Genomic DNA, 22,540 nt, shown 5'->3' on the forward strand with positions numbered 1-22,540 from the left:
ACCACCAGGATGACTGAGTTCCTGACTGGAGAGGTGAGCAATGCTGCTGGGAATGCTGGGACATATAACACCAAGGTGGGAGGTGTCTGGAGGATGACGCCATCATTGTGTGTGTCAGGTTCCTATAAGGTGTCAGGACGTCACCGTCTATTTCTCCATGGAGGAGTGGGAGTATGTAGAAGGACACAAGGATGTGTACAAGGAGGCCATGATGGAGGATCAGCCGCCCCTCACATCACCGGGTAAGAGGAGACCTACTGATTATAGAGGAGACCAGGGGGGAGGGGCACCGAGACCCCCATCATCCCTCATCACATATACACAATGTACTCAGTCCCTGTGTCTTCCCTACAGATGGATCCAGGAGGAGAAATCCAGCAGAGAGATGTCCCCGTCCTCTGTATTCCCAGGACTGTCCGGAGGGAAATCACAGGATTAAAGAGGAAGAAGAAGAAGAAGAGAGGATGAGGAGCGATCCCCGGTGTATGAGTGAGGTGAAGGAGGAGGAGACGCCGGGAGCTGCTACCCCAGGTATGGTATAATGGAGGTACACAGGGAGGTGACAGGGATATAAGGGGGGGCTCCACCTTACAGCTACATTACAGTAACCCTTCAGCCCCCCCTGTGTATATATGTATAGTGCAGTATAGTGAGGGAGGTGACAGGGATATAAGGGGGGGCTCCACCTTACAGCTACATTACAGTAACCCTTCAGCCCCCCCCCCCCCCCGTGTATATATAGTGCAGTATAGTGAGGGAGGTGACAGGGATATAAGGGGGGGCTCCACCTTACAGCTACATTACAGTAACCCTTCAGGCCCCCCCCCTGTGTATATATGTATAGTGCAGTATAGTGAGGGAGGTGACAGGGATATAAGGGGGGGCTCCACCTTACAGCTACATTACAGTAACCCTTCAGCCCCCCCCCCCCCCCCCCGTGTATATATAGTGCAGTATAGTGAGGGAGGTGACAGGGATATAAGGGGGGGCTCCACCTTACAGCTACATTACAGTAACCCTTCAGGCCCCCCCCCCTGTGTATATATGTATAGTGCAGTATAGTGAGGGAGGTGACAGGGATATAAGGGGGGGCTCCACCTTACAGCTACATTACAGTAACCCTTCAGCCCCCCCCCCCCCCCCTGTGTATATATGTATAGTGCAGTATAGTGAGAGGGGTGACAGGGATATAAGGGGGGGCTCCACCTTACAGCTACAATACAGTAACCCTTCAGCCCCCCCCCTGTGTATATATGTATAGTGCAGTATAGTGAGGGAGGTGACAGGGATATAAGGGGGGGCTCCACCTTACAGCTACATTACAGTAACCTTAGTTTTAGGCCTAGTGGCCAGAATGGTAGCTACAGGACATGGTCTGTTCACATGATGATGATGACAGATGAGCTTCCTACAAATCCTAACAAAGCTGCTTCTCTCTACATGATGGTAATGGGGCAAAGAATGACATAAAAATGATCACTACCACAAAAAGACGGCGAGCCAAAGAAAGCGAATAAAGAGCCAGAGGATGGAGACCCCAAAATAATGGAAATCAGGAGCTGGTCACTGGGAACAAGACTAACAAAGAGCTATTAAATGTGAGAGGAGCTGAGGTAGATGATGCCGGTGCTGAGGAGCTGAGGTTCATGGTGCCGGTGCTGAGGAGCTGAGGTAGATGGTGCTGAGGAGCTGGGGTAGATGATACCGGTGCTGAGGAGCTGGGGTAGATGGTGCCGGTGCTGAGAAGCTGAGGTTGATGGTGCCGGTGCTGAGGAGCTGAGGTATAAGGTGCTGAGGAGCTGAAGTAGATGGTGCTGAGGAGCTGAGGTAGATGGTGCCGGTGCTGAGGAGCTAAGGTAGATGGTGCTGAGGAGCTGAGGTAGAAGGTGCTGAGAAGCTAAGGTAGAAGGTGCTGAGGAGCTGAGGTAGAAGGTGCTGAGAAGCTAAGGTAGAAGGTGCTGAGGAGCTGAGGTAGATGGTGCCGGTGCTGAGGAGCTGAGGTAGATGGTGCCGATGCTGAGGTAGATTGTGCCGGTGCTGAGGAGCTGAGGTAGATGGTGCCGGTGCTGAGGAGCTGAGGTAGATGGTGCCGGTGCTGAGGAGTTGAGGTAGATGGTGCCGGTGCGGAGGAGCTGAGGTAGATTGTGCCGGTGCTGAGGAGCTGAGGTAGATGGTGCCGATGCTGAGGTAGATTGTGCCGGTGCTGAGGAGCTGAGGTAGATGGTGCCGGTGCTGAGGAGCTGAGGTAGATGGTGCCGGTGCTGAGGAGCTGAGGTAGATGGTGCCGGTGCTGAGGAGTTGAGGTAGATGGTGCCGGTGCGGAGGAGCTGAGGTAGATGGTGCCGGTGCTGAGGTAGATGGTGCTGGTACTGAGGAGCTGAGGTAGATAGTGCCGGTGCTGTGGTAGATGGTGCCGGTGCTGAGGTAGATGGTGCCGGTACTGAGGAGCTGAGGTAGATAGTGCCGATGCTGTGGTAGATGGTGCCGGTGCTGAGGAGCTGAGGTAGATGGTGCCGGTGCTGAGGTAGATGGTGCCGGTGCTGAGGTAGATGGTGCCGGTGCTGAGGAGCTGAGGTAGATGGTGCCGGTGCTGAGGAGCTGAGGTAGATTGTTCCGGTGCTGAGGAGCTGAGGTAGATGGTGCCGATGCAGAGGAGCTGAGGTAGATGGTGCCGGTGCTGAGTTAGATGGTGCCGGTACTGAGGAGCTGAGGTAGATGGTGCCGGTGCTGAGGTAGATGGTGCCGGTGCGGAGGAGCCATCTGTAGGGAACCCACTCTCTTAGGTGAAGTTTCAAACTTCCAAAAGTTTGAAGTTCCATTGAAGTAAATGAAGCTTAATTGTAAACCACACCTGAACTGGAGACAAGAGAGGGGGGGAAATGTTTTTGTAGTGCTGGATAACCCATTTTTTTGCTGAGTTTGCCCTGTCAAATTCGGGACAGTCCCGGCAAAATCAGGACTGTTGGCATCTATGGATAGTGCCGGTGCTGAGGAGCTGAGGCAGTCGGTGCCGGTGCTGAGGAGCTGAGGCAGTCGGTGCCGGTGCTGAGGTCAGTATAATAGGAATGTGATAAGGTTACCTCCTTTGAAGTTTGGTTTTATAACATATTCCGTAATTTTGTTTTCAAACAGAAAATCCCGGCACGGAGACTGATGGAAACGCCATGTCACCACAAGCTGCAGAGGTGGTGCGGCACTCCTCAGGAGGAAACCTCCTTATCCTTAATGTACCTGCAGGATTTCACATTACATATCTCTCCTATCACCCCCCTAATGTTGGGGACCCGTCCCCCGGCCCATCCCGGGCTGTTACCTCCCATACAGATCAGCATCCTGAGGATATACAGCGTACACAGCGCTCAGATCTTATAGCACGCAAAGGAAGTCACACTGGGGAGAAGACGTTTCCATGCGCAGAATGTGGGAAAAATTTTACTTCCAAGGCAAATCTTGTTAATCATGAGAGAATTCACACAAAGATGCCGCATTCATGTGCAGTATGTGGGAAATGTTACACAAAGAAATCAGAACTTGTAACACATGGGAGAAGTCACACGGGAGAGAAACCATATTCATGTTCAGAATGCGGTAAAAATTTTGGCAGCAGGAAACTTCTTGGCAACCACATGAAAGGTCATACAGATGTGAAGTCGTATCCATGTGCAGAATGTGGGAAATGTTATAAACATAAAGCAAATCTTATTATACATGAGAGAATTCACACAGGAGAGAGGCCATATCAGTGTCCAGAATGTGGGAAATACTATACAAGTAAATCCCAGTTTTCTGTGCATATGAGAACTCACACAGGCAGTTACACATGTCCGGAATGTGGGAAATGTTTGGCATCTAGATCAGGCCTTATTATGCACAAGATGATTCACACAGGAGAAAAACCATATTCATGTTCAGAATGTGAGAAGTGTTTTACAAATTCATCAGCCCTTATTAAACATAGGATGACCCACACAGGCGAAAAACCATATGCATGTTCAGAATGTGGAAAATGTTTTGCACGTAATCCATTACTTGTCATCCATCAGAGAACTCATACAGGAGAGAAGCCGTATTTATGTTCAGAATGTGGGAAGTGTTTTACACGCAGTTCGTTACTTGTTAAACATAAGAGAACTCATACAGGTGAGAAGCCATATTCATGTTCAGAATGTGGGAAATGTTTTGTGCAGAAAGTAAGTCTTGTAAAACATGTGAAAAATCTGCACAGCTGGAGAAGAACTAGTCAGAATTTTAGAAGTATTTGCATGAAACCTGCATCATCTCAGACATGAAAGAATTTAGGAGAGAAGCGATATTCATGTTCAGAATGTGAGAAGTGTTTTACAAAAATTCAAGTCTTGTTAAGCAGCTGCCAAAATACCCAGTAGATGAGTCCTGAGTAGTCACATGAAGCAGTCACAGGAGAAGGAATGAGCCTTTATATGTGTGAAGGAAAAACAATGTACGTTTGGGGGAACGACAAGGACGATTATAGACATTGAGACTAAGGGCCCTATTTGGCCCGATTCGGACGATTATCGTTCGGTGAAATAGAGAGAATGATCAGCCGATGATCGTGTCATCGGCTGATCGTTCATTTAGGGCCAGACCTAAAATCATCATTCCCTCACCGATACGGTTGAATAGCGGTGCCCGGCGGGCGACCGACGATTTGACAAGCAGCAGCATCATCATACATTACCTGTCCGGGCTTCTTCTCCGCGCTGTCTTCATCCCCGGGTCCCGCACGCTCTATCTTCAGAATGGCCTGTCAGCTGACGGAGCGCTCAGCCAATCACAGGCCGGGACCGCCGCGGCCTGTGATTGGCTGAGTGTGGCCTGTCAGCTGACAGCTGGCAGGCCATTCTGAAGATAGAGCGTGCGGGACCCGGGGATGAAGACAGCGCGGGGAAGAAGCCCGGACAGGTAATGTATGCTGCAAGGGCTGCAAAGACATCGGTAACGATGTCCTTGCAGCCCTTGCTCAACAATCATCGGGCCGTGGAATAGGCCCAGTAAACGAGCAGCGATCTAGCAGATCGCCGCTCGTTTACTTCGTTGATCGGGCCCTCCTCGGCCCGTGGAATAGGACCCTAAAGCAAATTCATAGTGAAGACAAAATGGAATAAGAGGAAGAAGAAAACTAAAATAAAAGCCACGCTCTCCGGCTTCTTTCCCTGCGGCTCTCCCACCTCTCTCCCCACGGCTCCCCTGCCTCTCTCCCCACAGTTCTCCCGCCTCCCCGCCGCTCTCCGGCTTTTCTCCCCGCGGCTCTCCCGCCTCTCTCCCTGCGGCTTTCCCGCCTCTCTCCGGTCTTTCTCCCCGGCGCTCTCCCGCCTCCCTCCCCATGGCTCTCCCGCCTCTGTCCCCGCAGCTCTCCCACCTCTCTCCCCACGGCTCCCCTGCCTCTCTCCCCACAGTTCTCCCGCCTCCCCGCCGCTCTCCGGCTTTTCTCCCCGCGGCTCTCCCGCCTCTCTCCCTGCGGCTTTCCCGCCTCTCTCCGGTCTTTCTCCCCGGCGCTCTCCCTCCTCCCTCCCCGCTGCTCTCCCGCCTCTCTCCCCATGGCTCTCCCGCCTCTGTCCCCGCGGATTTCCCTCATGTGGATAATTTTTTTTGTTTTGCACTTTCACAAAATAAAACCACATTTTTATAAATGACGTGGAATGTTTTAGATATTTTTATTCCCTGTGAGTGTAACCCTGACAGTATATAATGTGTGCAGCCGGGGCGGCAGCTACTATGGGAACCCATTGACCTCCAGGGATCTCCGATGAACAACAGTCACCAGTGATTGAACTTAACCCTTAAGTGACCAAAGTCGCTGTTCTCTGTTGTGGTCAGAAAACTGATAGACCCGATAACATCGGAATTATCATCAGCAGCAACATATCATGACAATTCTATCCTCTGAGGATCTGTCTGGTCGGGTGCAGCCATTGAAATCTATGGACGGTGGAGCTCTGGAACCCGCACGGTAAATGACATCTCCGCCGTATCATGCGACCAACATGCACGGGATCATAGTCACCAACATAGTGCAACACAAAGAGGATGGAAGAATTCAGCTGCCCATGAAGTAATAGTCTCCAAGGCTTCTATGAGACCTCCGGCCAAGGTTTTACTTCTGCCAGAAAGGAGGTTTGGAGGTTTATCACAGTAGAGGCCAAAATAAATCCTCCTTACATGGATTGTATGATAGGCGGCAGGCAGGGGGCAGCACTCAACGTCAATAGATGGATACTGAGAAATACCGAGTCCTCGGAGGCCTAAAAAGCAGCGGGTGAATAAAGACTTGTAAGAACCTACACCCCAAGACTTTCCTTGTGACACTATGAGGTCACATGTTCCCACGTCATGTAATAGGGAGGAACAGCAAAAAAAAACATTGCTCCTGTACCCCGACCTAACAAAACTGCAACGATCAAAAAACACCAGTCTGGGTTTAAGAACTTTGTCAGCTGGAAATGTGATATTACCCCGAAATGTTCCTATCACCCACATGTTCTGCCATATCGCAACCCTTTAGCTTTGAACTGTTCGACAATCCTCCCAACCCCGAAATGTATTTGGCGTAGTGCAAAGTTCTTCTTCCTAGTAGGCCGCCTTTCCAGGATGCCTCGGAGAGAAATCTATATGGAATCCCGCCTCGAGACAGTCAGAGATGTTGGTACAGGAGGTACTTCACCCCCTCATAATATTTCTCTATAAGGGTCACATCCGGGCCCTATCCTCCTAGCACATGACCTGGCCCTGACTCTTAGGGGGCCCTATCCTAGCACCTTACCTGGCTCTGACTCTTAGGGGGCCCTATCCTAGCACATGATCTGGCTCTGACTCTTAGGGGGCCCTATCCTAGAACATGACCTGGCTCTTAGGGGGCCCTATCCCAGCACGTGACCTGGCTCTGACTCTTAGGGGGCCCTATCCTAGCACCTGACCGAGCTCTGACTCTTAGGGGGCCCTATCCTAGCACCTGACCGAGCTCTGACTCTTAGGGGGCCCTATCCTTGCACCTGACCTGGCTCTGACTCTTAGGGGCCCTATCCTAGCACGTGACCTGGCTCTGACTCTTAGGGGCCTATCCTAGCACCTGACCTGGCTCTGACTCTTAGGGGGCCCTATCCTAGCACCTGACCTGGCTCTGACTCTTAGGGGGCCCTATCCTAGCTCGTGACCTGGCTCTGACTCTTAGGGGGCCCTATCCTAGCACATGATCTGGCTCTGACTCTTAGGGGGCCCTATCCTAGAACATGACCTGGCTCTTAGGGGGCCCTATCCCAGCACGTGACCTGGCTCTGACTCTTAGGGGGCCCTATCCTAGCACCTGACCGAGCTCTGACTCTTAGGGGGCCCTATCCTAGCACCTGACCGAGCTCTGACTCTTAGGGGGCCCTATCCTTGCACCTGACCTGGCTCTGACTCTTAGGGGCCCTATCCTAGCACGTGACCTGGCTCTGACTCTTAGGGGCCTATCCTAGCACCTGACCTGGCTCTGACTCTTAGGGGGCCCTATCCTAGCACCTGACCTGGCTCTGACTCTTAGGGGGCCCTATCCTAGCTCGTGACCTGGCTCTGACTCTTAGGGGGCCCTATCCTTGCACGTGACCTGGCTCTGACTCTTAGGGGGCCCTATCCTAGCACGTGACCTGGCTCTGACTCTTAGGGGGCCCTATCCTAGCACGTGACCTGGCTCTGGCTCTTAGGGGGCCCTATCCTAGCACCTGACCTGGCTCTGACTCTTAGGGGCCCTTGACTTCCACATTCACTTGAGCACACACCTGTTGTAATAGGCTCAGAATGAGAGGTGCACACCCCAAAACCAATCCATGCAACTGTCACGCACCGGACGTGGACTTTAGCCGCACTGACCACATTACGTGACAAGGGACCAAGGGGTTAGGGTTCCACTGAGTTGTATCAGCTCTACAGATCCATTCACCACAGGCATTCATGCTTTCACACCTGCTCGCAGGCCATAACTCCAGCATGGATCGATACCGAATACCTTCAGGGTAACCAGACACCCACTTTGCCATGAACACCCCCTGCCCACTGCCCAGCCCAAGCACAAAGCAAAAGTACAGTTTGTGTGACTGGCAGCGGTCAGTGTGTCAGGACCCACTGGCCGCTGTCATACAAGTGATCCACCAGTCTGCTGTGTCAGGACCCACCGGCTGCTGTCATACAAGTGATCCACCAGTCTGCTGTGTCAGGACCCACTGGCCGCTGTCATACAAGTGATCCACCAGTCTGCTGTGTCAGGACCCACTGGCCGCTGTCATACAAGTGATCCACCAGTCTGCTGTGTCAGGACCCACTGGCCGCTGTCATACAAGTGATCCACCAGTCTGCTGTGTCAGGACCCACCGGCTGCTGTCATACATGTGATCCACCGGCTGCTGTCATACACATGATCCACTGGCCGCTGTCATACAAGTGATCCACAAGTCTGCTGTCATACATGCGATCCACCGGCTGCTGTCATACACATGCGATGCCCTGGCCCCTGGGGGCCACTTCCGCAGTGCTGGTGTTATGAGCGGGCAATGACCGGGGCAGCTGCAGGGGTTATACTTGTCACGGTATAGGCCTGAGGGCGGCACAGCTGTAGGGCCGGTCTGTGGAATCTGCGGGTGATGATGGGCATGCGATTCTTCGCTGCACTTAGTCAGGGCACCAGTTAGTGGACACCAATGCCAGGGTTCAGTAACAGCGGTTTTATTATAGATGAGGTAACTAGTAGCAACAGTTCTGTCCGGATGCAACCGGGTATATAGCAGGCTTTGACAAATAAAGCAGGAGTGGTGCTGCATAGGCTGTGAGAATACGTGCCGGATGATGGGAGTAGGAGTATGAGAGAAAGTAGTGTTGCTGGGTGGATTAGCTTGAGAATAATACTTGCCCTCCCTGATGAAGGAAAACGAACCATTTTCTGAAACTAGTTGGAGGTTTATTGGTCTACTACGGCCTCCTTACTTTGTCTTTGTGACGTCACTAAGATCTACGGGCGGAAGTTTTTGTGGTGCATGTTGCCGGCCGGAGCGTGCCCACACTCCATCCACTATACTGCCTGTTCCTGGACTCAAGTTCTGAAGGATTATTACCTGTGCCGCTGCATCCAATATCCCGGACTGTTTACACTGGATTTGTATCCTGTTTTCTCTTGCCGCGGACCGTTTGTGCTGGACCTGCTCTCTTGTTGTTTGCTCCAATTACCCAGGTAGCATCAGTTTCATGGTATCTTATGCTGGAGAGGGCGAGCTGAGACTTGTAGTGCCTGCATTAGACGGATTGGCAAGGCTGCAGAGTTAGCCAGTGTTGTTTTTAGCCCAGGAGCGGATTACATATGTGACACTTGTACTCCTTTTGGACAGCATTCTGATATACACATTTATAGTGAGTAGCGCCGTTGGATGCAAGTGGACCACCTTGGTGGAATCCACTAGCTTGCTTGTTTTTTGAGAATAATACTTGCTGTGAATACTTGAAACGATGATGAGAGATAACGGAATGACACCCAGATGAGAGAGAAGACTCCGGACACTTGAGCAGGCAGATACAGCCGAAAACTTGAATACAGCAGAGCACCTGATCCACACTTCTAGTGGTGAAGTGGGAGCTGCGACATGTCCAACTCCTCTGAGGTAGGAGAGGGACGACACACACCCTCCTTGCTTGGAAGCAGGGGGAAGACTCACTTGTTAGGAGGAAGTGGGAGGTCACATGGTTGCCCCTGGCCAGAGCTAGTCGGTCATTGGAGGAACCATGGTTACAGGGCACTGGCACGGTCACATGATCAGCCTTGCATACCACTGTACAATGTAATAATACACAGGAATATATATGAATATGCATGAGAATACACATAACCAGAGAATACCAGGGGAATACTAGCAGCAGCTGCAGTGCAAACAATTACCAGAACAGGCATTGACACAGCAATAGAAATGAGCATAATAGGAGTAGTAGTCTGCATGTTCTGGGACACTGCACACATGATCCACCTGCCGCTGTCATACAAGTGATCCACAAGTCTGCTGTCATACACGTGATCCACCTGCCGCTGTCATACATGTGATCCACCAATCTGCTGTCATACAAGTGATCCACAAGTCTGCTGTCATACATGTGATCCACCAATCTGCTGTCATACAAGTGATCCACAAGTCTGCTGTCATACAAGTGATCCACAAGTCTGCTGTCATACATGTGATCCACCAATCTGCTGTCATACAAGTGATCCACAAGTCTGCTGTCATACAAGTGATCCACAAGTCTGCTGTCATACAAGTGATCCACAAGTCTGCTGTCATACAAGTGATCCACCAATCTGCTGTCATACAAGTGATCCACAAGTCTGCTGTCATACAAGTGATCCACAAGTCTGCTGTCTGCTGCCCCCCCCCCCCCACCAAGAGTTCCACTGCATGCAGATACATCTACACAATAGAGTAAGCCTCCCGGTCATACAACCTACGTTCACACACCTCATGTGCAATCTTAACAAAGCTAACAAGGTTCGTTTAAAGGGGTTGTCCGGCGCTAAAAAATTATTCACAGAATAACACACATTACAAAGTTATACAACTTTGTAATGTATGTTATGTCTGTGAATGGCCCCCTTCCCCGTGTCCCACCACCCCCACCCGTGTACCCGGAAGTGTGGTGCGCTATACATACCTGTCACGTGCCGACCACGGTCTCCGATCCTCAGCAGTGACGTCTTCTTTGGGCGGCCAGCGGATCTTCCCGAGTGCTGGCCGCCCTCTGCAGCGTCATCCGAAGCTCAGCCGCGATTGGCTGAGCATAACTGTGCTCAGCCAATCGCAGCTGATGACGTGGCCTCGTGACTGGGCATAAAGATAGTATAGGTCCTTCCTCCCCAGGGGACTGGACATAGACCATAGTATAGGTCCTTCCTCCCCAGGGGACTAGACATAGACCATAGTATAGGTCCTTCCTCCCCAGGGTACTGGACATAGACCATAGTATAGGTCCTTCCTCCCCAGGGGACTGGGCATAAAGGATAGTATAGGTCCTTCCTCCCCAGGGTACTGGACATAGACCATAGTATAGGTCCTTCCTCCCCAGGGGACTGGGCATAAAGGATAGTATAGGTCCTTCCTTCCCAGGGGACTGGGCATAGACCATAGTATCGGTCCTTCCTCCCCAGGGGACTGGACATAGACCATAGTATAGGTCCTTCCTTCCCAGGGGACTGGACATAGACCATAGTATAGGTCCTTCCTCCCCAGGGGACTGGGCATAAAGGATAGTATAGGTCCTTCCTTCCCAGGGGACTGGGCATAGACCATAGTATAGGTCCTTCCTCCCCAGGGGACTGGGCATAGACCATAGTATAGGTCCTTCCTCCCCAGGGGACTGGGCATAGAGGATAGTATAGGTCCTTCCTCCCCAGGGGACTGGGTATAGACCATAGTATAGGTCCTTCCTCCCCAGGGGACTGGGCATAGAGGATAGTATAGGTCCTTCCTCCCCAGGGGACTGGACATAGACCATAGTATAGGTCCTTCCTTCCCAGGGGACTGGGCATAGACCATAGTATAGGTCCTTCCTCCCCAGGGGACTGGGCATAGACCATAGTATAGGTCCTTCCTCCCCAGGGGACTGGGAATAGAGCATAGTATAGGTTCTTCCTCCCCAGGGGACTGGGCATAGAGGATAGTATAGGTCCTTCCTCCCCAGGGGACTGGGCATAGAGCATAGTATAGGTCCTTCCTCCCCAGGGGACTGGGCATAGAGGATAGTATAGGTCCTTTCTCTCAAGGGGACTGGGCATAAAAAAAAGGGGGCACAAACCAATTTGATTGGATACCCAGCTTTGTGACACCCAAATGTTACATAGCTCTCGTTTATATCCAATTCTTAAAGGGGATTTATCAGCAGGTTAGATGAATCTAACCTGCTGATAGTCCCCTGTTGTGCATGGGGCACTGAGGAGGATGCTATGTCTCTTACCTTCCTCTTCGGTGCCTTTCCCATGCTGTTAGCTGTGTAATCCTGGGTCATGAGCACCATTGGGAGCCTACCCCACCCCCTAATCTGGACCACCCACTCCATTGATTGTCATTAGAAGGAGCGGGCTTGCTTGGGGATGGGGCAGTGCACCTCCGGACTGAGGATTACACAGCAGGTAGATCTGTCTTACCCGCTGATAGTTCCTCTTTAAGTGTCTGGCCTGAGGGGCATCACCTCACATCTCCGACTCATTACACAGGCGGCCTCCCCCTTAGCCATCAAAAGAAGGTCTAAAAATATCCAAAAATACTTTCCAGGTGCCCCAGCGAGACTATGGGCTCCAGCCCTGCTTCATCATTCATGTCTCACTGTTCTGTTCCTGACATATCATACGCCCAGGACGTGCCGAACGTGAGATCCGTCTGTCTGAAGGTGTCACTTCCTGGTCTAACTTCTTGGTGAAATTTCAAGGATGTGGCCATACAAGTGGGCCCACTAGTGTTCCCCGAATCACCTGGCCGGGAGGAGCAGGTTAGTATAGGGAGAAGATGGAGCTGCAGACAGGGAGAGATAGGTAGGCCAAAAAACTTTTCTAACTGTCCTTTTCAAGGCACAACAGTGGGGTCATCTGTGCTGAGGAGCTGGTGGCTGAGAGAACATCATTGTGAAGGATCCAAAGTGGAACCCTTAGAGGTCTTCCTAAGAGGCCCTGTCTATTGAATAAACTCCACTTCAATCCTTTATTGACTATTTATGAGAAGTGTGTGAGAGTGAAGACAAGGAACTTTAAGACAAAATCCATGCCAAGCATGATGGACATTTATGAAGGATCCAAAGTGGGCGAGAGCCTGGTGTCACCCTTGCAAAAACATTTTTAATTTAATTAAAAATAAAATTTCATTTTAAATATATATATATATTTTTGTTTAAATTTTTTGGGACAAAGTTAATTTGAAATATAATTATGGAGCCTACAAGGCAATTGTAAATGAAAAACCTCAAATCCATCCTTGTCAGGCTTAGGCACCTGGCCGCACCTAGGGTATCATTACCTGGCGACAGGGGCCGTGCCCGGGAGAAAGCTCCCGACAGTGCCCGGGTGTCGGTTTATAAGGGCGAGGCTGGGATTTTGCGCTCCATTTAACAGATGCCTTCTTGGTTACTTTTATCCTACACAGAAACGTCAACCACATTTTTTGTACGCTAAAAAAAAGAGGGAAAAAACGCATCTGTTTTGATCTTTGTTTTATAATGGAAGTCAATGGAAAAACTGACCAAACGGATTGTACATAATTGCATCTGGTTTTTTTTAGTATACGTTAAACGGACTGGAAAAACACAGTGTGAACCCGGCCTAACAGAGGAGACACTACTACTGGGGGTGAGAGGGTGATAACACTAAGGCCCCTTTGGAAAGTGCCACAGACTTGTCAAGAAAGACTTGTTTTTTATTACTATACGAGCCATGACTGAGAAAACTCTACGGTCACTGAGCAAATTATCATTATCTTGGGTCCCTGGCCTCCTCTCCCAGTTGGCAGGGCCACAGTTGTCACTCAGTGAGGTTGCTGTTAGGGCAGCAGGTCAGATGGAGGACATAGACGTGAACGTGCGGGTGCTCACTGTTCCACCAAACTTCAAATTCAATTTCAATATTAATTTCAAATGAAATTCAAAATTACAGTCAGGAACTGTAATTTTAAAATGTAAATTTAATTTGAATTAGCGAGTCCCGTTGCTATTCCCCATCTTGGTTGCATTTGCTGCCTCCTGTCCGTTCCGTACCCATGTTACAACCATTTTTGTGGCCTAAAGTTCAGGTTCCCATTGACTTAAATGGGGTTCTGGTCTGTGCAAAAGTTTGGTCAAAAGAATTGGTTGCCAAACTTTTTTTTTTTTACTTTGAATGAACCGGTCGAACCTGAATATCCACAGGTCTGTTCATCACTAGTCCTGGGTATGCACTGATGGGATGGAGCCATACAGTGAGGACTCGTCATGGGGCTGGGAAACGTAACTTCCTTCGAGGTCTTGTGAAGCTTCTGGACGTGAGTGATGTAGGATTGTGGTCACTTCGGAGTCGAGTGGATTTGCCATCCCATTCTTGGATGCCACCATATCCCAGGGACAGGATGACTCCTAGCACGGCCACAGTCTCCTCAGGTGGGATACCTGGCACCCAGGACCATTAATGGGGGGATACCACAGGGGCAATGTGTACCCTGAGGAGGGACTGCTCCAACCAGAAGTCTTATAATGAACAAGCAGGAGATCGGCAGATGTCGGGGCGATCTGGACAAGGTCCTTAGGGGAGCACACCATGAGACGCCACAGCAGCCGCCACAGCAAACTAATCTCCTGGTACTGAGGAGGGTGCAAAATGTAGAGAGAAAAATTATAGGTCAAAATGATTGAGTGGTTCACAGCCGGTTATATATATATATCTGGAGGAGACGTAACAGGGAGTCCTGCCGAAACTCTGAAAAGAAAATGATACAGAGAGCGGATTGTGAGGACTGAGGGGCCGTCGTGTCTTCTCATGTAGGTTGTAGCTGACTCCGCCCACCCATGTGACTGATCACATGATCCTGACATCACCAAAGGTCCTTCAAACGACTGTGTCTGCTGTTTCCAAACAGGTTAGTGAAACATAGTTTCCTGAGAGATACTGTGCTATACAAATGTTAGCATAATATATGTTATGTAAAGTATGTGAGTGAATAGTATTCAGTAACTATAGTGACAATGGTTCGTTCAAGCAGTATAAGTCTCCTTAGTGATATATAGCTATACTGCTGACTACCTGGTAGTTGTGTGGTATAGTATCCTCCATTCTTCTCTATCTTTGCAGTAGTTGTAGGTGTTGAGGTTTCGGGTTGGGAGCGGGCCCCGGCCGGTGGCTCCACTACTACCAACTCTCGGCATGCGGTGAGTAATCCAATGGTTTTCCACGAGTAGCAGTGACGTCACTGTAGTAGTTGCCGTTGTTCATGCAGGTCAAATATCTAACATGTTTCAGGGATCAGCGGTCGCCCTCATCAGAGATAATTTTGGCCTTGATGCAGTCTCACCTGCTGATAGTTCCCCTTTAAAATGTCTGATCGCCCTTAGTAAATTTGTCAGGTTTATCACATGACAAAATTGAAACGCAACCATTCTGCCACTCAGGTGGTGGCTGACTTTTAGAATGCAAAACCTATAAAAAATGACGGTATGTCTAATGAATATTTCTGTTACAGCGGGTTTTAACCCCTAGGACTTCACCGTCTATTTCTCCGTGGAGGAGTGGGAGTATGTAGAAGGACACAAGGATCTGTACAAGGAGGCCATGATGGAGGATCAGCCGCCCCTTCTCATCAATGACCCCCCAAGGCTGGAGAAGGCGGGAGACATGATGGCGGCCAGGATATTAGAGCTCACCCTAGAGATAATCCACCTGATCACCGGAGAGGTGAGCCATGCGTCACATCCCCTCCCTCTTATCCCTATAGATAATACAGGGAGATGACTGGAGAGGGGAAGGATTGTTAGACTCTCTGTAGTGATCAGTGTCTCACCATACACAGGATTACACAGTAGTGAAGAAGTGGTGTGGTGAGTGTGTGGCGCCCCCTGTGTCAGGAGGCTGGAGCAGCAGCCCCATCACAGATCCTCCACCTCCATCACTGATCCATGAGCAGAAGATCCTAGAACTGACCACCAGGATGACTGAGCTCCTGACTGGAGAGGTGAGCAATGCTGCTGGGAATGCTGGGACATATAACACCAAGGTGGGAGGTGTCTGGAGGATGACGCCATCATTGTGTGTGTCAGGTTCCTATAAGGTGTCAGGACGTCACCGTCTATTTCTCCATGGAGGAGTGGGAGTATGTAGAAGGACACAAGGATGTGTACAAGGAGGCCATGATGGAGGATCAGCCGCCCCTCACATCACCGGGTAAGAGGAGACCTACTGCCCAATACTGCCGGCACTGGTGGCCATGTTGTAGACCTATACAGGAGGTATACACTATATACTGAGTAGGAGGCATACACTATATACTGAGCAAGAGGCATACACTATATACTGAGCAGGTGGTATACACTATATACTAAGGAGGAGGTATACACTATATACTGAGCAGGAGGCATACACTATATACTGAGCAGGAGGTATACACTATATACTGAGCAGGAGGCATACGCTATATACTGAGCAGGAGGCATACACTATATACTGAGCAGAAGGCATACACTACTGAGCAGGAGGTATACACTATATACTGAGCAGGAGGCATAAACTATATACTGAGCAGGAGGCATACACTATATACTGAGCAGGAGGCATACACTATATACTGAGCAGGAGGAAAACACTATATACTGAGCAGGAGGTATACACTATATACTGAGCAGGAGGTATACACTATATACTGAGCAGGAGGCATACACTATAAACTGAGCAGGGGTATACACTATATACTGAGCAGGGGGTATACACTATATACTGAGCAGGAGGTATACACTGTATACTGAGCAGGAGGCATACACTATAAACTGAGCAGGGGGTATACACTATATACTGAGCAGGGGGTATACACTATATACTGAGCAGGGGGTATACACTATATACTGGGCAGGAGGTATACACTATATACTGAGCAGGAGGTATACACTATATACTAAGCAGGAGGCATACACTATATACTGAGCAGGAGGCATACTCTATATACTGAGCAGGAGGCATACGCTATATACTGAGGAGGGGGCATACACTATATACTGAGCAGGAGGCATACGCTATATACTGAGGAGGGGGTATACACTATATACTGAGCAGGAGGCATACACTATATACTGAGGAGGGGGTATACATTATATGACTTGCTGCTCAGTGAACAAAACACAAAACAGAATATAGACTAATCAATTTCTGTAAAATTAAGAACTAATTTGATTCATGCCAGAGCAATTCTCTCATGTCTGATATATAACCTGGAATGGAAGGTGGGGAGAGAAGTGTATGGTATATAGAGGAGTATACGGGAGGTGTTCTCTTCAGTCCCTGTGTCTTCCCTACAGATGGATCCAGGAGGAGAAATCCAGCAGAGAGATGTCCCCGTCCTCTGTATTCCCAGGACTGTCCGGAGGGAAATCACAGGATTAAAGAGGAAGAAGAAGAAGAAGAGAGGATGAGGAGCGATCCCCGGTGTATGAGTGAGGTGAAGGAGGAGGAGACGCCGGGAGCTGCTACCCCAGGTATGGTATAATGGAGTTACACAGGGAGGTGACAGGGATATAAGGGGGGGCTCCACCTTACAGCTACATTACAGTAACCCTTCAGGCCCCCCCCCCCCTGTGTATATATGTATATTGCACTATAGTGAGGGAGGTGACAGGGATATAAGGGGGGGCTCCACCTTACAGCTACATTACAGTAACCCTTCAGGCCCGGTGACCCCCTGTGTATATATGTATAGTGCAGTATAGTGAGGGAGGTGACAGGGATATAAGGGGGGGCTCCACCTTACAGCTACATTACAGTAACCCTTCAGGCCCCCCCCCCCTGTGTATATATGTATAGTGCAGTATAGTGAGGGAGGTGACAGGGATATAAGGGGGAGCTCCACCTTACAGCTACATTACAGTAACCCTTCAGCCCCCCCCCCCCCCCCGTGTATATATGTATAGTGCAGTATAGTGAGGGAGGTGACAGGGATATAAGGGGGGGCTCCACCTTACAGCTACATTACAGTAACCCTTCAGCCCCCCCCCCTGTGTATATATGTATAGTGCAGTATAGTGAGGGGGGGTGACAGTGATATAAGGGGGGGCTCCACCTTACAGCTACATTACAGTAACCCTTCAGGCCCCGGTGACCCCTGTGTATATATGTATAGTGAGGGAGGTGACAGGGATATAAGGGGGGGCTCCACCTTACAGCTACATTACAGTAACCCTTCAGGCCCCCCCCCCCAGTCCCCGCTGCGGACACTAGGACTTGCTGAATGGATGATAAAGCATAAAAGAGTGAATGAAATGTTCTTTTGCATGAGTGTGAATAGTAACATATAATGCCATGTGCAGTAATAGGGAGGAGAGGCGGCCATTAACCATTTCCTGTACTCGCTGCTAGAGATGAGCAATTCTCATGATTCATTTGTAAGATTTGATGCTGATTCCTCCAAGAGTAAAGGTCCATGTTCTTATATAAGGAGCGGCTCATACACGGTACTCCTCACTGCTCCAACATTCACTCGGCACCCAGAAGGTAGAAGGTGCTGCGGTAGTTGGTGCTGAGGAGCTGAGGTAGATGTTGCTTAGGTAGTCTGTGCCAGTGCTGAGGAGCTGAGGTAGTCTGTGCCAGTGCTGAGGAGCTGAGGTAGATGGTGCCGATGCTGAGGAGCTGAGGTAGTCTGTGCCGGGGCTGAGGAGCTGAGGTAGTCGGTGCCGGTGCTCAGGTAGTCAGTGACGGTGTGGTGTTCTACCACGGGTGTTGCTATTGGTTACACCCTTCATAAAAGTCTGTACTTATTGTGCAAAAGTGGTGATGAAGGTAGTGATAAAGTTTTGCCACTAGATGTTGCTGTTTTAGATATATGTATTCAGATGCTGCACAGCTGAAGTATGTAAAGGGTTATTGTTTATTTGTATGTCACATGGATCTGCAGACCTATAGGAATCTGTTCTTCTTCTCTCCTATCACCTCTCTCTTTACTTCTTCTATTGCACTCTTCACCCACTCGCAATGCACTTTAGATATGCTGAGGAAGGAAATCACATGGGAGACAGAAAGAGTAGTTCGGTCTTAGTCAGAGCCCTGTATGGGTAGGAAGTGACAGGACACAGCTACCAGTTTCTTCTCAGTAACACTACACAACACTATGCAGTGTTAAACCCCTTTCAAGAGAGGACAAGTCAGAGACAACCTCAACCCACGCCGTGGACTAGGAGAGTCACAGAGCAGAACAGTATCCACAGACAGCAGTAAGCTAGGAACTGATCCAGATAGAGCAAAGTTTCTAAGGCCTAGGAACTCTATCTCGCAGCGCGGTTGTCAGCAGGGAACCCTCAGCATTTCGCTCATCCCAGGTAACAAGGTCTGGGCCTTGTGTCACCCTCATAGGACGGGTCACCTGACACTGGTGGGCATTAGGTGGTGTGAAGACTAAAAGGTCAATACACGGGCACAAGTATTCTCTTCTTCTTCTTAGTATTCTTCTACCTCATCCTCCAACATCCCGGCAGAGTACAGTACTACTTGGGTTGGGACTCTCACAACATCCTCCTCTCTGCTACTCTGTTTCTTCGTATCCTTCAACACGCTACTCACTGAGCACGACTGTACTCCTCACTCTATTCCTGTGGCAGACCTGGTTATCGTATTATCAAGTGTCTTATCAAGGGAACTGTCCAGTGTAACTTACTCTGTCAAAGTAAAGCTGTATAACGTGCTGCACACAAAAACCTTTCAAGTAAAACCAAGTTTATTTATGGTAAAAAGCCTCTGTGATTCTTCGCCCCACACCAACACAGTGTACACTACAGCCTTGGGACACTTCCCCTTTCTGTGGGTGGCGGTACCGATAGTCCGGGAGGGTCACTACACCACCCTGGCCCACCGTGATAACAGGGGAAAAGGGTAGAGCCGGCCTCCAAAACTAAAAGCAGGTTTGCCACCACATCTTTGTGCCCCACTGGCACTGGCGTCACGAAGTAACATCCTAAGGTCCGGCTGTATCTTGGCCATCCAACACAGAGGTAGCGTCACACGCTACCATCTAGCAAGTGACCGGCCGATCCTCCGATACAACATCACCGGGGGTTACCACCACACCGGTGCTGACGTCAGTGTAATACGATTGGTATTAGTCTGTCTCCTTTGTCGTTTGGTTATATAATGTTTTCCATTTTGTTTCCAAACAGAAAATCCTGGCATGGAGACTGATGGAAACGCCATGTCATCACAAGCTGCAGAGGTGGTGCGGCACTCCTCAGGCGGAAACCTCCTTATCCTTAATGTACCTGTCTATCAATACTTTAACCCCCCTAATGTTGGGGACCCGTCCCCCGGCCGATCCCAGGCTGTTACCTCACATACAGGTCAGCATCCTGAGGACATACAGTTTACACAGTGCTCAGATCTTATAACGCCCAAAGGAAGTCACACTGGGGAGAAGACGTTTCCATGTGCAGAATGTGGGAAATGTTATACAAAAAAATCAGAACTTGAGACACATGAGAGAAGTCACACAGGAGAGAAGCCATATTCATGTTCAGAATGTGGGAAAAACTTTAGTAGCGGGAAACTTCTTGGTAAACATGTGAGACTTCACACAGACATGAAGCCGTATTCATGTGCAGAATGTGGGAAATGTTATAAACATAAAGCAAATTTAGTTACACATGAGAAAATTCACACAGGAGAGAGGCCATATCAGTGTCCAGAATGTGGGAAATATTATAAAAGTAAATCACACGTTTCTATGCATATGAGAACTCACACAGGAGGCAGTCAAGGAAATAACAAACTGTTTCCATGTCCGGAATGTGGGAAATGTTTGGCATCCAGATCAGGTCTCATTACGCATAAGATGACTCACACAGGGGAAAAACCATATTCATGTTCAGAATGTGAGAAATGTTTTACAGATCCATCAAGCCTTTCTAACCATAAGAAAACTCACACAGGTGAGAAACCATTTGCATGTTCAGAATGTGGGAAATGTTTTGCACGTAAACCTTTACTTGTTAAACATCAGAGAACTCATACAGGAGAGAAGCCATTTTCATGTTCAGAATGTGGGAAATGCTTTTCATGTAGCTCACTACTTGTTAGGCATAAGAGAACTCATACAGGAGAGAGGCCGTATTCATGTTCAGAATGTGAGAAAAGTTTCGTAAAGAAAGAGAGTCTTGCTAAACATTTGAAAAATCTGCACAGCTGGAGAAGAACAAGTCTGAATTTTAGAAGTATTTGCATGAAACCCGCATCATCTTAGACATGAGAGAATTCACATAGGAGAATTTGAGAAATGTTTTACAAAAATGCAGTAGATAAGCGGATTTGATGGTCTGTAAGTCCTGAAAAGATACGGGAAGCAGTAACTGGAGGGAACAAGAAGAAAAGAAGAAGAAGCTGCCTCCGTCCCCGCAGCTCTCGGTTATATAAGTCCCACTCTCCTGCCTCCGTCCCCGCAGCTCTCGGTTATATAAGTCCCACTCTCCTGCCTCCGTCCCCGCAGCTCTCGGTTATATAAGTCCCACTCTCCTGTCTCCGTCCCTGCAGCTCTCGGATATATAAGTCCCACTCTCCTGCCTCCGTCCCCACAGCTCTCGGTTATATAAGTCCCACTCTCCTGCCTCCGCCCCCACAGCTCTCGGTTATATAAGTCCCACTCTCCTGCCTCCGTCCCCACAGCTCTCGGTTATATAAGTCCCACTCTCCTGCCTCCGTCCCCACAGCTCTCGGTTATACAAGTCCCACTCTCCTGTCTCCGTCCCCACAGCTCTCGGTTATACAAGTCCCACTCTCCTGTCTCCGTCCCCACAGCTCTCGGTTATACAAGTCCCACTCTCCTGTCTCCGTCCCCACAGCTCTCGGATATATATGTCCCACTCTCCTGCCTCCGTCCCCACAGCTCTCGGTTATACAAGTCCCACTCTCCTGTCTCCGTCCCCACAGCTCTCGGTTATATAAGTCCCACTCTCCTGCCTCCGTCCCCGCAGCTCTGGGTTATATAAGTCCCACTCTCCTGTCTCCGTCCCCGCAGCTCTCGGTTATATAAGTCCCACTCTCCTGCCTCCGTCCCCGCAGCTCTGAGTTATATAAGTCCCACTCTCCTGCCTCCGTCCCCGCAGCTCTCGGTTATATAAGTCCCACTCTCCTGTCTCCGTCCCTGCAGCTCTCGGATATATAAGTCCCACTCTCCTGCCTCCGCCCCCACAGCTCTGGGTTATATAAGTCCCACTCTCCTGTCTCCGTCCCCACAGCTCTCGGTTATATAAGTCCCACTCTCCTGCCTCCGTCCCCACAGCTCTCGGATATATAAGTCCCACTCTCCTGCCTCCGTCCCCACAGCTCTCGGATATATAAGTCCCACTCTCCTGTCTCCGTCCCCACAGCTCTCGGTTATACAAGTCCCACTCTCCTGTCTCCGTCCCCACAGCTCTCGGATATATATGTCCCACTCTCCTGCCTCCGTCCCCACAGCTCTCGGTTATATAAGTCCCACTCTCCTGCCTCCGTCCCCGCAGCTCTCGGTTATATAAGTCCCACTCTCCTGCCTCTGTCCCCGCAGCTCTGAGTTATATAAGTCCCACTCTCCTGTCTCCGTCCCCACAGCTCTCGGTTATACAAGTCACACTCTCTTGTCTCCGTCCCCACAGCTCTCGGTTATATAAGTCCCACTCTCCTGTCTCCGTCCCCACAGCTCTCGGTTATACAAGTCCCACTCTCCTGTCTCCGTCCCCACAGCTCTCGGATATATATGTCCCACTCTCCTGCCTCCGTCCCCACAGCTCTCGGTTATATAAGTCCCACTCTCCTGTCTCCGTCCCCACAGCTCTCGGATATATAAGTCCC

General features: G+C 49.8%; 2 protein-coding genes across 2 annotated transcripts in view; both read left to right on the plus strand.

Annotated features, from left to right (window-relative positions):
• Positions 1-21,300, plus strand: part of LOC138793978 (oocyte zinc finger protein XlCOF7.1-like) — a 91,461-nt gene extending 70,161 nt beyond the window's left edge. Inside the window, exons 8-10 of the mRNA XM_069972743.1 lie at positions 15,796-15,913; positions 17,038-17,214; positions 19,882-21,300. Of these exons, the coding sequence (XP_069828844.1) occupies positions 15,796-15,913; positions 17,038-17,214; positions 19,882-20,957 (1,371 nt within the window). The 3' untranslated portion in view covers positions 20,958-21,300. The remainder of the gene's footprint in view (positions 1-15,795; positions 15,914-17,037; positions 17,215-19,881) is intronic.
• On the plus strand, positions 100-4,733 carry LOC138792208 (zinc finger protein 300-like). Its single transcript, XM_069969350.1, has 2 exons — positions 100-531; positions 3,133-4,733. The coding sequence occupies exons 1-2, from the start codon at positions 465-467 to the stop codon at positions 4,287-4,289; spliced, it is 1,224 nt and encodes a 407-aa protein (XP_069825451.1). The 5' UTR covers positions 100-464; the 3' UTR covers positions 4,290-4,733.
• Positions 21,301-22,540: the final 1,240 nt, after the last annotated feature.

This window comes from Dendropsophus ebraccatus, chromosome 5 (assembly GCF_027789765.1).
Source record: "Dendropsophus ebraccatus isolate aDenEbr1 chromosome 5, aDenEbr1.pat, whole genome shotgun sequence".
Classification (NCBI taxonomy): domain Eukaryota; kingdom Metazoa; phylum Chordata; class Amphibia; order Anura; family Hylidae; genus Dendropsophus; species Dendropsophus ebraccatus.

What these genes read in the sequence shown, in the direction of transcription:
- LOC138792208 (XM_069969350.1), top strand. Translation starts at nt 465, where the DNA reads ATGAGGAGCGATCCCCGGTGTATGAGTGAGGTGAAGGAGGAGGAGACG. An exon ending in GCCGGGAGCTGCTACCCCAG is followed by an intron (nt 532 to 3,132) that starts GTATGGTATAAT and finishes GTTTTCAAACAG; the next exon opens with AAAATCCCGGCACGGAGACT.